The sequence below is a fragment of the Octopus bimaculoides genome, chromosome 2 (genome assembly GCF_001194135.2).
Source record: "Octopus bimaculoides isolate UCB-OBI-ISO-001 chromosome 2, ASM119413v2, whole genome shotgun sequence".
Lineage (NCBI taxonomy): Eukaryota > Metazoa > Mollusca > Cephalopoda > Octopoda > Octopodidae > Octopus > Octopus bimaculoides.
This window is the reverse complement of record NC_068982.1, coordinates 3,847,792-3,865,046: the sequence shown is the minus strand read 5'-3', so window position 1 is coordinate 3,865,046 and position 17,255 is coordinate 3,847,792. Positions and strand designations below refer to the sequence as shown.

The 17,255-nt window shown below is 37.5% G+C and overlaps 1 protein-coding gene across 5 annotated transcripts in view; it reads left to right on the top strand.

Annotated features, from left to right (window-relative positions):
• LOC106884241 (solute carrier family 35 member F5) overlaps positions 1-17,211 on the top strand; it is a 109,595-nt gene extending 92,384 nt beyond the window's left edge. For 4 of the 5 annotated variants that reach the window (XM_014935509.2, XM_014935511.2, XM_014935508.2 and 1 more), the window contains 5 exons: positions 757-916; positions 2,793-2,883; positions 4,426-4,583; positions 8,434-8,474; positions 15,601-17,211. In XM_014935509.2, coding sequence (XP_014790995.1) covers positions 757-916; positions 2,793-2,883; positions 4,426-4,583; positions 8,434-8,474; positions 15,601-15,638 — 488 coding nt within the window. In that variant the 3' untranslated portion in view covers positions 15,639-17,211. The remainder of the gene's footprint in view (positions 1-756; positions 917-2,792; positions 2,884-4,425; positions 4,584-8,433; positions 8,475-15,600) is intronic. The other variant, XM_014935507.2, reaches the window with a different exon arrangement.
• Positions 17,212-17,255: the final 44 nt, after the last annotated feature.

The following is a 17,255-nucleotide window of genomic DNA, read 5'->3' as shown; positions in this document are numbered from 1 at the left end:
TTACCACATTTCTGTTGAGATGCTCTGTGTTTCTTTCAATTACTTTAAATATAACAAAGAATTTAGTAAAATAACTTAGTTCTCATTCAGCTAGTGTTAGGAACATAAATTATGATTAAGGTTTGGTGGAAGATTTAAATTCAAAATTTATGAAAACAAGACCTTTGTACTCAGAGCCAGAGCTGGTTTCAACTGGGTTGGTAACAAAAGGGTTAACATTGTAGAATTATCTTAAATCGTAACAATGATCATAGCATGGTAGAAAGCAAAGTAGACAGCCAAACAACATCAATGGAATTGTTATGTTGGAGTGTAAGCTACTGGACAGCTTTAACTGCAATATGTAATACCTCTGATGGGTATGGCATAGTACAGCTGGATGCAGATGAAATGTGTACCATAAGATTACTGCTGAAGTATGCTGCATATAAGGTCAGTAGAAGAGACCTTGAAGAGAGAGGGTGTGTTGTTGTTAAGGTCAGGAATAGCAAGGAAAGAACCTTTGACAAACAAACAATTGATTGTTTAACCAGCACATTAAACAAATTATTGATTAGTCAACTGGTTAAATATGTAACCAGCTGACTAAGAAGTGATATTGAACCAGTGCATGTGTTTATTATTATTGGCATAATGACCCTCCCAAGACAACGAAATTTAACTAAAATATATTTTTAATTATTATTTAGGTTTTTCTTGTTATTTATATTTAAAAATTTTTTGTTCATTTAGAAAACGAATTTTTTGTTTTTACAGGTTTTGTTGGATTCTTCAGTACGACGCTGTTGTGGCCTGGCTTCTTTATTTTTCATTATAGTAAGTTGGAATTATTTGAGTGGCCAAGTGACAAACAATGGATGTTTTTGGCCATTAGTGGAATGGTAGGAACAGCTTTAACAGAAATTCTTTGGATATGGTATGTTGATGATAGACATTTTTCTTTTCTTGTTTTTCTGTCTCACTGACAGCTAAATTGTTTTTCAAAGTCAAACAAACAACAATAATTCCGTGTTACAAACATTTTTACTGGTTGGTTTTAATCTTCTAAAAGGCTGATTAAATCCATGTATGGAAACATGGAAATGTTCTCATTTATGCAAATTCTAGAAAGATTAGATTATTAAACTAGGAAGTATTGTTAAAGATATTTCTTCTCTACTGTTAGAACTGAACTGAAGGAATTGATGATAATCGTTATTTCCTTCATTAACTGGCACTACATTAATTATAATGAGCAGGTTGTTCCATCTGATCTGATTAATAGAACAGCCTGCTCATGAAATTAACATGCAAGTGACTGAGTATTCCACAGACACATGTACCCTTAATGTAATTTTCAGAGAGATTCAGTGTGACACAATGTGACAAGGCTGACCCTTTGAAATGCAGGTACTACTCATTTTTGCCAGCTGAGTGGACTGGAGCAATGTGAAATAAAGTGTCTTGCTCAAGGACGCAATGTGCTGTCAGGAATTGAACTCGAGACCTTATAATTGTGAGCCATATACCTTAACAAATAAGCTTCGTGTCTTCACTTCATTGTGCTACAAGAAAACTCATTGAAGTGCAGTTGTTGTTTATTTCTTATTGATTTTCAATAATCAATACTCCTTGTAGCCCCTGTCTTCTTCACTTGTCCTACGAGAGGGCTTGAACCCAGCACTGAGAGGCAAGGCAGTATTTGTTCTGTAGTGCACTACCACTATTTACTGGCACTAATAAGTTATGCTTCTCTTTACTCACCTTCTTACAGGTAGGTGAGCTGAGCCAAGCCAACAAACACAAGTTAAATACCATTCCTTAATGGCTAATGGACTAGCTTCACTTAACAATGTGTTGATATCATCTTCAGCTGTAAGGCGGCGAGCTGGTAGAATCGTTAGCATGCCGGGTGAAATGCTTGGTGGTATTTTGTCTGTCGTTACGTTCTGAGTTCAAATTCTGCCGAGGTTGACTTTGCCTTTCATCCTTTCAGGGTCAATAAATTAAGTACCAGTTGTGTACTGGGGTCGATCTAATCGACTGCGCTCCCCCAAAATTTCGGGCCTTTTGCCTAGAGCAGAAAATGTTTCCATCAGTTTTCAAAGCAGTGAGTTGGCAGAAACGTTAGCAAGCCGGACAAAATGCTTAGCAGTGTTTTGTCTGTCTTTACGTTCTCAGTTCAAATTCCACCAAGGTCGACTTTGCCTTTCATCCTTGCAGGGTCAATATATTAAGTACCAGTTGTGTACTGGGGTCGATCTTGTCGACTGCCCCACCTCCCCCAAAATTTCGGCCCTTGTGCCTAGAGTAGAAAAGAATATCATCCTTGGTTGTGTAGACGGGGCTGTTGTTTCAGGTTATGAAAGCCAGTGTGTTGTCCAAAACAAAGCACGTGGCTATACTTATGTCCACTTGCATCTTGGTAAAATAGAAATCAAATCCACTGCTCAGTAGAGGTTAATTCTTGAATGACTGAACCTTGAATCCAGGTTCAATCCTGGTTTGGAACCATTTCAGTTTACTTAAAATCATTATTGTTTTTATCTTTTTTTTTCTTTTTTTTCGTGGGTAAGGCAATAAGGTATGAATATCATAACATCCCCTTTCTTGTGCCTTACAAATTTAAAAGCTTGCATATGTAAATAGCAAATAGCAATACAATGTTATTGGTTGTGATCAAATCAGAGCCAGTGTCATTGAGTACGTTTATATGTTTTATGTATACCTCCAAGAGTAACGTTTATGTTTTATGTATACTTCCAAGAGTATCTTGTTCGATGCCTAAATATCCTTTGCTGTTATTATTGTAGGGGTTGTTACCTAACATCATCCCTGATGGGCACATTAGCTACTAGCCTTCTCATACCATTCTCTATGATAGCAGATATGATTTTGAAAGGGGTAAGAACATTTACATTTTCTTCTCATTTTCTCATTATATATCTTTTATCTTTTACTTGTTTCAGTTATTAAACTGCGGCCATGCTGGGGCATTGCCTTGAGTATGTAAACCACATGTAAATAAAATTGTTTATATATTATCACCAAATGTCATTTTCAGGATTTTAACATTTAGTTTTTCAAATTCTTTTTCTTCTCCTTATCTCACCTCTGTAGTTCTGAATATCTCAATGTGTCTTTACTCTGTCATCTTGTCTATGCAACCCGATGTTTTCATGTCTGATCTCTTTCCCAAATCTTTCATAAGCCATCTCTGTCATTTACCGCCACCATTAAGTTAGAACTTTTTGCATCTGGCATATTTTATCTCAAAGGGTTAAGGTTAGGGTTACATATCTATATTGATCTGTACTGATCCAGTCAGTCCTCGAACTACACCTCATCACTGTTTATTTGCTGTGAGAAGATGACTAAAATGGTTGGCAACAATAAGGGCATTCTCTTATGAAATATAGCCTCAATAAAAGCATTCAACCCATGCTAGCACGGAAAATCCGACATAAAATGCAGAATGTCTGAGAATTTTAGTTTGGTTATTATTGTAAATTTCACTTGGACATAGTGCAGTGTTTTCTGCTAGTGCAAGATTCTGGTGGCAGACAAGAACCAAGAATGCGATAAAAGAATGCAAGTAAGATGAATTAGCAGTTGTCAGAGAGGAGATGACATTATCAAGAGACCTGGCAGTGTGATGTGCTTTTGTCTCATTCAGGTTTTACCAGCAAAGAATAATGGACATTGAAATATTTGTTATGTTGGCAATGAGATTGGACTTTTTGGCCACTCAGTACACCATTCTGACAGATGCCTCTAACTGCGCAAGATATTTGGTGTTGGTCGTACCATGTAAAAGGCACCCAGTAAACACTCTGTGGAGTGGTTGGCATTAGGAAGGGCATCCAGCCATAGAAACCAGGCCAAAACAGATAATTGGAGCCCAGGTTCCAGCCTGATTTGGCAGTTTCTACAGCTAGATGCCCTTCCTAATGCCAACTACTCCAAGAGTGTAGTGGGTGCTTTTACGTGCCACTGGCACGGGTGCCATTTACAAGACACTGGCAATGACCACAACTGTGATTTCACTTGGCCTGACGAGGCTTCTCACATACAGCATATTGCCTAAGTTCTCAGTCACCTGTTATCACCTCTGTGAGGCCCAGTGTGTATATCTATATATGGTTTGGGCCCTGTGGGTAACCTTTGACTCTTTTTTTCATTCAAGGGATTTTAATTTCAATATATTACATGCTATAGTATTTATAATTGTTTTCAGAATGTTTGAGACAGCTCAAAGCAACTGGTGACTACTGATGAAAAAGATGAGGAATATATAAAATAGAAAATCTGACTATTCACCAGCCCTTCGTGCGGGGTTTGAGGTGAACAGGAAATTGGAAACTTAATAAGGTTGTTGAGAAGTTTAAAGCATGAAATTAATAAAAAAATTTAATTTTTTTTTTTTTGCATATCTTTTAACCACAGGTTTCCTACACGTGGATGTTTTATGTTGGATCTATACCAGTGTTTTTGTCATTCTTTGCATTGACTCTGCTAACATACTATGAAAACTGGGACCCTGTTATGACAGCAATAAAGAAAATTCTACACTGTATATGTCGGCATCGGCAGCTTATTCCAAGGTACATTATGTTTTTATTATCTGTTTATATTTATTTCTATTTTTTGGTAAGAATAATCTATCTGAATGGAAGTACCATCAAACCATTCAGGCTTTTGAGAGAGTGGTGGGCAGATGGGGTTAATAGTGGTAGAAAAAAACTTTAGAAAGCCCATGGGCATATGATGTAGTGGTTAATAGCGCAGGCTACTAACCCCAAGATTCCCAGTTCGATTCCAGGCAGTGACCTGAATAATAATAATAATAATGATGATGATAACATGGAAAAATACCTTAGGAATGAGAACCCAGGTTTGAAATTTCCCCAAGACACCTGATGAAGGCTGGAGGGTATATCAGCCGAAACGTTGTGTTAACAACAAACGAGATGAGGACAAATATCCATGAAATGTAAATAAGTTATTGAATTAAAAAGGGGTTCAATTTGTAGGGCTTATTATCTATTGTTTGGCTGCTCTTTCTACTGCTAGTTGCTTAATCATAAAACAAGATTAGATGTTGACTATCAGCCAAGGAAAATTAAGGATTTAATGGCTTTTTTGAAAATAATAATAATAATCATCATCATCATCATCATCGTTTAACGTCTGCTTTCCATGCTAGCATGGGTTGGACGATTTGACTGAGGACTGGTGCAACCGGATGGCTACACCAGGCTCCAATCTAATTTGGCAGAGTTTCTACAGCTGAATGCCCTTCCTAACGCCAATAATAATAATAATAGGCGCAGGAGTGGCTGTGTGGTAAGTAGCTTGTTTCCCAACCACATAGTTCCGGGTTCATTCCCACTGTGGCACCTTGGGCAAGTGTCTTCTACTATAGCCTCCAGCCGACCAAAGTCTTGTGAGTGGATTTGGTAGACAGAAACTGAAAGAAGCCTGTTGTATATATATATATGTATGTATATATGTATATGCTTGTGTGTCTGTTCATTCCTCCAATCATAGCTTGACAACCGAGGTTGGTGTGTTTACCTCCCGTAACTTAGCGGTTCCGCAAAAATAAACCAATAGAATAAGTTAATAAGGCTTACAAAGAATAAGTCCTGGGGTCGATTTGCTAGACTAGAGGCGGTGCTCCTGCATGGCCGCAGTCAAATGACTGAAACAAGTAAAAGAATAATAAAACCCTTAAAATGCAGTCCTTTTCTTCTCTTTTACCAATCTAAAGAAGCCAAGTTGCAACTTGTAACCAGATTAGTTACCCAGCACCTAAAGTATAGACATTTCGTCTAATTCAACTTTAATTTATATGTGACCGGGCCAGAATTGAACTCCCATGTCCTAGTTAGATGCCAAAATGTGTCTCTAGTTAGGAAACCTCGTTAGTCACCAATCTCAATTCTTATTATCGATGGTTGCTCAAGCTTTATTCTTGTAATGTTCACAAATAGTTTTTCAAGTAAGCATTTGGTTGTCTCCCCTGAATTGTTCCTAGATTTCTAGACAAGCCTGAATGGAAAATTCTTTCCATTTTGTGGGATTTATCATTAATTTTATATTTCCGTTTTGACATAGATAAAAGAAAAGATATCATGTAAACAATTATCTGTTGCTATACATACATTTAAAACGTTGAGGTTGCTTCTCAAGTCAATATTGTAAGGTGTCATTTCCAGAAATTGATATATTCGAAATTGTTTTGCAGCAAATTTTAAAAAATACTTTTGATTAAAATTCTTGGGCTGACATGTTGGCATAATATGTAGAATGTTTCTGTAAATATTTTTCAAACTTTTGGATCTGTTCCTTTATATTTTGTGATCACATCTTTTTGAGTTTGTGTCAAAAAGCACTAGTTTCGTGTATGGATCCATTCAATTAATTTAATAATGAAATTATTGTGTACAGTGCCCAGGTGCACTACAGCTCATTAAAGGTGCAGGCACAGTACATAGAATTATGTACAAAAGTCAGGAAAGTGAACAGTGTATGAGTCATGATATACAGGTGTGCATGTGCATGGTGTGGGGTGGATATCAGGTGTAGTGTTGGTGAATTTCAGGAAGCATGGAGGTTTTAAAGGATGCAGTCTCGGCAGTTAACAACTGATGCAGGGAGTTTGTTCCATGCCTCAGCAACTCTGAGTGTGAGTAAATGTTTCCGGAAGTCATGGAAGCTGTGCTGTTTTCTGACTTTGTAGGCCTGCCCACATGTATTAGAGACACATGGAGCTCAAAAAGGTGTTCAAGGTAGTTGTTGGCATGATGGTTAATAATTTTATGGGTGTTTAGCAAATCAGTTGCCAGATGTCGGAGCTTCAATGAATCTATGCCCAGGTGAGCAAGGCGTTCAGAGTGTGGTAGATGTGTGATTGAGGGTATTCACTTGGTTGCATGTCTCTGGACAGTTTCCAGGAGGTCAATGTCCTGAGCAAGACAGAGGTTCCAGACTGGTGATGCAAATTCCAAGTGTGGCTGCACCATGACCATATACAGCCTTAAACAGATAGCTGGAGAGCGGCTGACAAAGGTCTTGCTGAGTGATGCCAAGACACCCTCGGCCTTCTGGACAATTGTAGAAATGTGCTTTGTCCAGTGCAAATCCCTGCTGACAGTAGTGGCCAGGTCACATTCACAACAAGACTTCTTGATGTTAGCATTGTGGAGAGAGGATGTGTGCTTTTCACTATTAACCGTCTCATTTTAATTATGTTAATAGTGCATTTAGGAAATGAATTATCTCAACACCCATTGCTTGTGTGTGCCTAGTCAAAAGAAATTGCTATGCATCCATTCGTCTTTCTCCTACATAGACAATAGAAATGGGTTGAAATAAGTCTATATACAATATGCACCATGAAGTTGAAAGGGATTCTCTCTCTCTCCATTCAATCAGAATAACCCTTTTTAAAAATCTTCTCTCACCTATTGGTGGCTGAATTCTTGATATTTTTAAAATTCTGTGATGTTGACTCTTGTGATTAAACATGAGAATTAACAGTATTGGCTTCATTTGGAAATGATTGTTGCAACTGAACCAGCATGGAGTTGTCTTAAGGGTTGAAGAGTAGAGGCTCTGTGTATCATTTCATCTTTCTCAAAACACCAACCTCTCCCTGTTTAACCATGGGTAGACACCAGCTTCCTGTTAAAAATGAGAACCTTGTATAAATAACTCTGTGATTGTCCCTTACACAGTCGTCCGTTTTAAAGCATTTGTATTGAAATGAATGGGAAGGTGCATGGCCTAATGTTTAGGATATTGCCCCCATGACTGCTAGATCAGGGTTCAATTCTCAGACTGGGCGGCATGTTGTGTTCTTGAGCAAAACACTTCATTTCCCATGGGTCCAGTCCACTCAGCTGTAAATGGGTCACCCTGTCATAGACTAGCCATTCTGACCAACGGCAATGTTGGCCTGCTCGCCTTGCCACCTGAGTGGTGTCATTTGAAAGTTAAAACAATGCCAAGCACATTGTACTCAGCAATATCCGATAGCCCGGTCGATGCTGTGATATACCATAATATTTAAAAGAAACTATTCCATCACACTTTTAAATTTAATATATCAATTAATGAAACATTAGATAATTTTCTAAATTCTTCCAAATTCTTAATTTTCAAAATTAACTGAAACTTAAAGTTGCACTTTAAAAAAAAAAATTTTTTTTTTAATGAAATAAGATTGCAAAAGGGGTTTAAGTGTTTTGTTAGCACCGAGTTCAAACCCTTTGATCTGTGTATATTTTGTGGAAATGCAGTGGTTTTGAAATCAGCATTTCAGATTATGAAATTTTCAGCTGCATGAAACGGTTTTAAATAATATCTCGACACGTCAGAAGTCTGTGTGTTTGCACCAATGTTTGTGTGTTAGCAAAGCTCAAAATATATTTTCTTTCAAATTCTTAGATTATTAATGTTTAAGCAAGTGAATTCGTTAAATTCGTTTGGTGAGTGATAGACCTTTATAGAGTTTTATCTACATTTAAGCTTGTGGTACTCTTTCGTCAAGGTTGCCTAGAAACCTTCTATAAAAATTAAAAAGAAAGTTTTTATGCACCTTTACTAATTTTTCACTGGTTAATCAGCTTCATTTACTACATTGATAACAGTTTTCTATACTAACAAAAAGGTGAGAAAAAAAAAAAAGCCCTATTTTATTACATTGTGTGCAAATGTAAGTAGGTGTCCCTTTATGATTTGTCTTTAGCATGTGTGTATGTGCATATTTCTACCCTGTCTACTTAAACAGCTATTTTGTATGAGCCTCTTATCACCTCCCTTGCTTGACCGTTAAAAGCACCATCCAAGCATGATCATTGTCAGGGCTGACTGGTTCCTATGCTGGTGGCACATAAAAAGCACCAATTCGAGCGTGATCATTGCCAGCGTCACCTTACTGGCACATGTGCTGGTGATATGTGAAAATATTTGAGTGTAGTCGTTGCCAATACTGCCGGACTGGCTCCCGTGCAGGTGGCACGTAAAAAACACTTTTTGAGCGCGGTCGTTGCCAGTATTGCCTGATTGGCCCTTGTGCTGGTGGCACGTAAAAAGCTCCCACTACACTCTTGGAGTGGTTGGCATTAGGAAGGGCATCCAGCTGTAGAAACTTTGCCAGATCAGATTGGAGCCAGTCTTCAGTCAAACCGTCCAACCCATGCCAGCATGGAAAGCGGACGTTAAACGATGATGATGATGATAGAATATTAGAATATATTGTTTTGATCCCATAGTTAGAATTGGCTGCTTCACTTTAGGGAGAGAAATTTTCCAACTTGTATTGCTTCTCCCTCCCTACCACATCATGTATTTATGAGAGAAATTATTTTAAAGAATTTAAAAATTAATCATTCATGTAATTTGTGTCAAACTTTAAACACTATGACCATTTTCATTGCTCATAGGGACACCTTAAATCAGAGGTGGGGAAACTTTTTACTGCAAAAATTTCCAAAGAAAAAGGGCCACAGGCAGATCACAAGTTCCAACTCTTATAGCTGTGTAAATCTTGTAAATATCTACGTGTAATTCGATATACATTAATAAAGAGAAGTTTAACACGTTAAATTAATGCGTAACATCTTCATTAACGCTGCCACTGAATTGAGGACATTTATATTACTTATGGGGTTTCTATATTTTACAGCTAGAGTGTAGTTGGATCTCAAGGGGGTGATAAATACCTAACAATATGTGTTTTATAGTGGAAACAAAATTTTCATTCAAATGGCAATTACCGGATGATTTTCTATTCGAGCCTGACCGTTTTAAGTTGTATTGGAAACCCGACCTTTGTCGCAAATAAGCATATGAATATTGTATAAATTTCATAATTGGAAAACTTACTATATTCTTGTACATACAAATATACCAGCCTGCAGGTGCAATGAAATGGGCTTGTGGGTGCAATTGTGCCCACGGGCGGGGGTTTCCCTGTCCCTACCTTATAGCATTGTGCAACCGTAATATACCCCCAAATATAAGGTTTATAAGTCAATATTGTGCCTTTGTTTTCATTTTTTCATCTATCTCTACAGATTTTTTCACACGGGCAGCTCTGCAAGTTGTGACGTTTCAAATACGAATACGTCTAATTAAACAATGTGATTAAAGATAGCAAAAATAGGCAACGAGTGTATTTGCATATTTCAGGAGTCGTTGCTCCTTAACTCCTGAAATTTGCATATTCACTCCTTACCTATTTTTGCTGTCTAGAATCACATTGTTTACATTGACGTATTTGTATGTGAAACATAATTTTTACTATTCTTTAATTCATTTACTTGTTTGACTGCGGCCATGCTGGAGTACTGCCTTATTCTTTGTGAGCCTAGTACTTATTCTATTGGTTTCTTTTGCCGAACAGCTAAGTTACGGGGATGTAAACGCACCAGCATCAATTGTCAAGCGATAGTGGGGTGGGGAGTACAAATACACACACACATGCATGATGGGCTTCTTCCAGTTTCCATCTACCAAATCCACTCGCAAAGTTTTGGTCCGCTCAAGGCTATAGTAGGAGACACTTGCCCAAGGTGCCATGCAGTAGGTCTGAACCTGGCACCATGCGGTTGGTGAACAAGCTACTTACCACACTCCTATTTAAATTCTCTAAAAATCTGTAGAGATAACTTAAAAACTATGACCATTGGAGGTCATTAATCATTGAGGAAGCTAACTTTCCTAACATTTGGTTGTGTGAATAATTGTGTTTGCCCCTCCGTGGCAGTCACAATATTTGGCAATGAGAAGTTTCTGGGAAAATGCTGTGATTGACCCACTGAATTTATTATACTTAATCATTACGTAAAACACAATGCTTTGCTTAGCTTACATGTTTCTGAGTGGATCCAGTCAGTTTTGCATTGGCAGACTTTCTGGCTGCTCTTTGGACAAATAAGATCTTATCTATGGCCATCTCATCTTTATTGTGTCCTATATTTAGCAATTAAACCATTTTAAGGACTTTAAATGGTTTGTTGAATGAAGGAGTCTTAGTTGCTACTACACAAAGCATCATTATCATCATCATCATCGTTTAACGTCCGCTTTCCATGCTGGCATGGGTTGGACAGTTTGACCAGGGCTGGCAGGCCAGGAGGCTGCACCAGGCCCCAATCTGATCTGGCAAGGTTTCTACAGCTGGATGCCCTTCCTAATGCCAACCACTCCGAGAGTGTAGTGGGTGCTTTTTACGTGCCACCAGCATGGGAGCCAGTCAAGCGGCACTGGCACCTTAAGAAATGTGCAGACATACTGTCTCTAATTAAAGAAGCTCCTAATTCACAGTCCTGAGTTCAAGTCTTCAAAGTTTTTATAATAGTAATAATTAATAATAATAATCAAACACAGAGCAAAAAATTTGTACGACCACAAACCCGAAGGCATCATCAAAAATGATAATGCAAAGATCCTGTGGGATTTTATGATTCAGTGCGACCATGGGATAGAGAATAGGAAGTCAGACATAGTCTTAATTGAGAAAGAAAACAAACGATGCTGGATCATAAATATAGCATGCCCAACTGACAACAATATATGCCATAAGGAAGAAAGAAAAGTTAAGAGATATGACAGGTTAGCTTGGGAAGTTAAGCAGTTGTGGTCGCTGTAAAAGATGGTAGTAATACCAATAATTGTCGGAGCCCTGGGAACAGTGAGCAAAAATCTCGAGAAGTACATGGAACAAATAGGGGCCGCAATAAGGGTGGAGCACTTGCAGAAAAGAGCACTGCTTGGAACCGCTCGAATACTCCGGAAGGTTCTCGAAAAATAAGAGGTGTTGCCTTAGTTCACTGGAAGGGAACAGCTGACACTGTAGTACATCTCCAGCCTTAGAAGCTGGGCAAAGGCAATAATAATAATATATTGAAATTATTGTGTATAGTGCTCAGGTGCACTACAATTCATCAAAGGTGCATAGAATTATGTACAAAAGTCAGGAAAGTGAATAGTGTATGAGTGTCATGATGTACATGCGTGCATGCATATGGAGTGGGGTGGATATCAGGTGTAGTGTTGGAAAATTTCAGGAACCTTGGAAGTTAACCCTCTAACCCAAACTGGCATAAGGGGATGAATCTTAAAAATTAACCAGAATTGATTTTAAAAAGGGTTAGTGTAAGAATATTTATTTCGTTTCTAAGACGGTTTTGAACTTGGCATCATAAGTTAGCAGCAAACACTTGTTAATTTGCAGATTGCTGCCCCTGTTTCCTAGTATGAACTGCCCCTAATCCCATTTACAGTTAAGTATATCTTATGAACCAATGAGGGCTCTTTTCACATGGCACCAGGTGTTGGGGTCTGTGTGATGACAGGCTTGTCATGAATGGTTACACACCTTCACTCATACAGTTTACCATTGCAGTTGGAACCGATGTCGAAAGCCGAGGCCAGAATATAACAGGTGATCTCTGGTTCAAAGCTAAACAATCCCTTGATGATCTGCTTCCTATTCTGGATGGTTAACTTGTTTATGGCACTTTTAAATATAGTCTTCTATGTGGCTCTGTTGTAAGGAGTTTGCTTCCCAACCACATGGTTCTAGGTTCAGTCCCACAGCATGGCACCTTAGGTAAATGTCTTCTACTATAGCCTCAGACCAACCAAAGCCTTGTGAGTGGATTTGGTAGACGGAAACTGAAAGAAACCCAGTGTGCGTCTTTGTGTCTGTTTGTCCCCCTCACAACTTAACAATCTATGTTGGTGTGTTTACATTCTCATAACTTAGTGGTTCGGCAAAAAGAGACTGATAGAATATGTACCACGCTTTAAACAAAAAAAAAAGTTCTGGGCTTGATACGGTTGACTAAAATTTTTCAAAGGTGGTGCCCCAGCATGGCCATAGATAAAAGTTAGAAACCCAACCAGCAGACTGTACCTCAATTCGTGTGCACAACTCCAGCATCAGATATCCATTGAGTCCGATCACATTTGCTTCTAACATAAAACTTGCAGTTAAAGTATTGTTATCTTATTGTTGCTAAGATAGAAACGAGTGTTGTTGTCTTTGTTGTGTTTTAGCTGTTTTATCTCGAAATCTATAAAGTATACGATCCTCTTATTGACTAACTCATTGAAATTAGATCTTCCTGCTAACAACTACTTTTTTTTTTCTGTTGCGTGTGCTGTCAATAGACACCCAATCTTCCATAGGTTTGGTTAAGGCTTCTCTCAAACTGTATTAACATGGTGTCACATGGTGCATCGCAAACTAATGCTTCTGGGTTGCTTCTATTTTCTCCACTCTCTTTCTTTTTTCTCTCTAATGTGTGTGAGAAATATACATACATATTATGTACCAAACTGTACACATGTATGTGCTTGTAAATTTTTCCACAGCTGTGAATTTTTCTTTTAATCTGCATGAATTTATCATTTAAACTTGTATATTGAAATTGTTGTGTTTACTTACTTTCAGCCCTATTTAGTTAAATGTCTATTTTAATATGTACAGTTACAATAATTTTTTTCTTTTTTTTTTTCTAAACACCTCTGCTGGTTACAAAATTGCTATTTTTAAATCTCACAACGAGAGATATTCAGCAACAGTTCTTTGGAGTAAAGATTATTTGCCAACATAACATGGCAGTCCTTTTTTAGGATTAATGTTACTGTAATTTAGCCCCAGGAGACATCGTCTTCAGCTGGCTATATGACATGGTCTGTGTCCTTATATTTTCGAACAAGGGAATCTAGCACCCCCACTCAGCTCAGAACAATATCTGTGTATCGCATTTTCCGAGTTATATCCCTTCGTCAGCACAGAATAATTGTTCGGCTAGAGGTGGCACTGCTAAATTCCCATTTGAAATATATAGCTGGAGACGATGTTTCCTTGGGCTAAATTACAGCCGGACAATTATTCTGTTCTGATGAAGGGAAATAACCTGGAAATAGCTTAAGTGGGGCTGCTAGATTCCCTTGTTCAAAAATATAAGGACACAGATTGTGTCGTATAGCCAGCTGGAGACTGTCTCCCGGGGCTAAATTACAGCAACATTCGTCCTAAACCAGGACTGCCATGTTATGTTGGCAAACAATATGTACCTCTGCTGGTGTCACATAAAAAGCACCGGTGCTGATACCATGTATAAAGTACCTAGTACACTCTGTAAAGTGGTTGGCATTAAGAAGGGCATCCAGCCATAGAGACCAAGCCAAAAGAGATAATTAGAGCCTGGTTGGCTCTCTGGCTTCCAACTCCAATCAAATCATCCGACCCATGCCAGCATATAAAACAGACATTAAATGATGATGTTGATGTAAACTCAGGTTAAGAAGAAACTTATGAAGACTTTAGAATGAAATTCAGTTTTTGATCAAGAATTTTTTTCCCTCTTATTACTGTGATTAAATTAGTTCTGCTTGAGCAATCTTTTGATTAGAGCTGTTTCAGCTGTGACCATCCTGTGTGTGTGTGTGTGTGTGTTTTTTGTTTTTGGTTCGTTTTTAATCTTTAAGCCCACATTGTCCAATGTATGCTTCCTTTTAAAGAGATTAGGTATGATTTGCAATAGATTTAGCTTTTATTTCTAGCAGGCAGAGAAACCAAGTAGAGGATCCCTTGTTGACTTGATTCCTGTTAGTGTTTAGCACTGGTTCTCAACTGGGGCCTCTCTGACCCTTTCAGGGTTCAGGCAAGATTTTGTTTGTTAAAATTTATCTGCAACAGATTAGTCATGCTTCTACATTGCACAAAATATTTCAACACTTATTTTTATACAATTCCTAAAAATATTTTAATTATAGAAAAAATACAACAGGATTCTATCGAACTTGCAATGGTTATGAGGGGGCCACCTGAGTAAAACAGGAATTGAAAGAGGTCAATAAGTCAAAAATGGTTGGAAATTACTGGTTTACTGTAAAGGGAGTAAAAGATAAAAGTTTTTGATTGATTGGAAATGATCCTTGGATTATTAGGCTATGGAGACTAACAAAACCATCAGAAGTTCTAGATCCTCAACCAATCTATGAGACACCATATTTCTTGGCATGGTGGATGCTGTTTAAAAAGAAAATATATCTTTGTGCACCCTTGAGGATGAAAGTTACCCTTTTGATAATAGCCAGAAAAAGATTGTTTATGTTAAACTTACTGTGTCTCAGGATTCGTCATCATTGTTTAATGTACCAGTTATGCACTGGGGTTGATGTAATTGACTTAATCCCTTTGTTTGTCCTTGTCTGTCCCCTCTATGTTTAGCCCCCTGTGGGCAATAAAGAAATAAATATTGAAGCTAATTGCATGACAAGGCATGGCATATACACTTTGTTGTGATTCAATACGGATTAGTTTTCACTTTTCCAAATTGAGTTGCATTTCCCATTGACTTCCATGTAACCTGGAACCCCTTGGGAAATTATATTTCATTCTATGAAATTCCATGTTATGGCAAGATTTACAGGAATGCAACGGTTCTGTAGCTGGGGTTGTTTATTTGCTAGAACGATACGTTTTTTCATGTTCATTTTAGTTTCGTTTATAGATGTACGAGTGTCTTTGTCCTTGCATGCATACATTCTTTCCTCTTGAATAAATAATTTATTTAATTTTTCTTTTTCTAGAATGCGAGAATTGGACAGAGAACAGGCTGAAAGTTTGATAAATGCTGGTGATGTGATTCCACAGATAGACTCTTGATGGAAACGAGTTTTCACTAACGTTATTGTTAGTTAAACATCAACATATTCTTCAATTCTTAATGATGTAGATGCAGTTTTCGTTTGAAAGACAATATACTATTTCCTTCACGGAATAAGGGGTGGGTGAAACGGTACAGGAGGGGCAGGGGAATATATCCCCTCTTCTACTATAAACAATTTGTTCACTGACATTGTCAAAAAAAAAAAAGTTTGTAAAGTATTCCACTAATTTAACATATCTGATTGTTCATGTTCATCTTGTCGGTTGTTACAATGTTTTGTTTTCTTATGCATGTGTGTGTGTGTGTGTGTGTGTGTGCGTGTGTGTTCTCTGAAGTAACTGAAAGGAGAAGAACAATAAATATAAAGAACCAAAATATTTTCTTTACTCAAGGTAAAAAGAAGAAAATTAAAACAGAAATTGAGAGTGAGAGAGAGAGAAAGAGAGAGAGAGAGAGAGAGAGATTCATTGCAATTCTTGTGGTCTTTGGAAATCTTCACTGGTGGAGGTGAGTTACTCACACGAATCTTCGGCTGTCTCCTTATGTTGAATTGATAAACACAGTTTCAATTTTTATTTAAATAATCCTTGTCTTTGCTACCATTCTCATCTTCATCATCACTTATTATTATTATTATTATTATTGATGATGAAGTGGCTGAAATGGTAGGGCAGCATCCTTCTGAATACCTTGGTGTATTTAGTTACCTGGAACATCATTTCTTTGAATTAAAATCTGATCAGGATTGACTTTTGCCTTCCAAGTCAAAAGCAAGTTCTAACTGAGTAATGGATTAGGCCTCCACAATAGACAGCAACCCTCCACCACAATTTTGTGGCCTCATGCCAAATTTTATTATTATTATAATTATTATTATTATTATTATTATTATTATTAAGGCTGCAAGCTGACAGACTCGTTAGCATTCCAGGCAAAAATGCTTAGAAGCATTTCATCCACCTTCATGTTTTGAGTTCAAATTCTGCCAAGGTCGACTTTGTCTTTCATCTTTTTGGGGCTGTTAAAAAAAGGACCAGTTGAACACTGGGGTCAGTATAATTGACTTACACCCCCTCCTCCAAAATTACTGGCCTTGTGCCAAAATTTGAAACTATTACTATTACCATCACCACCATCACCATCATCATTGTCATTATTATTATTATTATTATTATTGAGTGCAGTGTCCAGGTGAAGGTAGTTGACTGTCAACTGTTGGTTTCTAATTTCGTGTGTTGTGTCTGGCGAACAATGTTGTGCACCTGAGCAAGATGGTTGTCTTCTGTTCAAAACCTCGTTTATAGTTACGAAATAATCTCTATTCTCATTACTGTTTTCTGTTAAGTCTTCTTTGTGAACTGAAAGTAAATTATTTTTATTTGTGTGTGTGTGTGTGTGTGTGCATTGCACAATAGACAGGTCCTGTCCTTCAATAACGTCAGCTTTTGTGAAGCTATTTGGAATTGCTAAGTTCACTTTCTATAATTTTTTTTTTCTTTTTTTAAATATATAATAAAAAGTTTACTGATTTTACTCGTATTTTTTTCAGCAGGTTGAAGGGAAGAAATCCTTTTT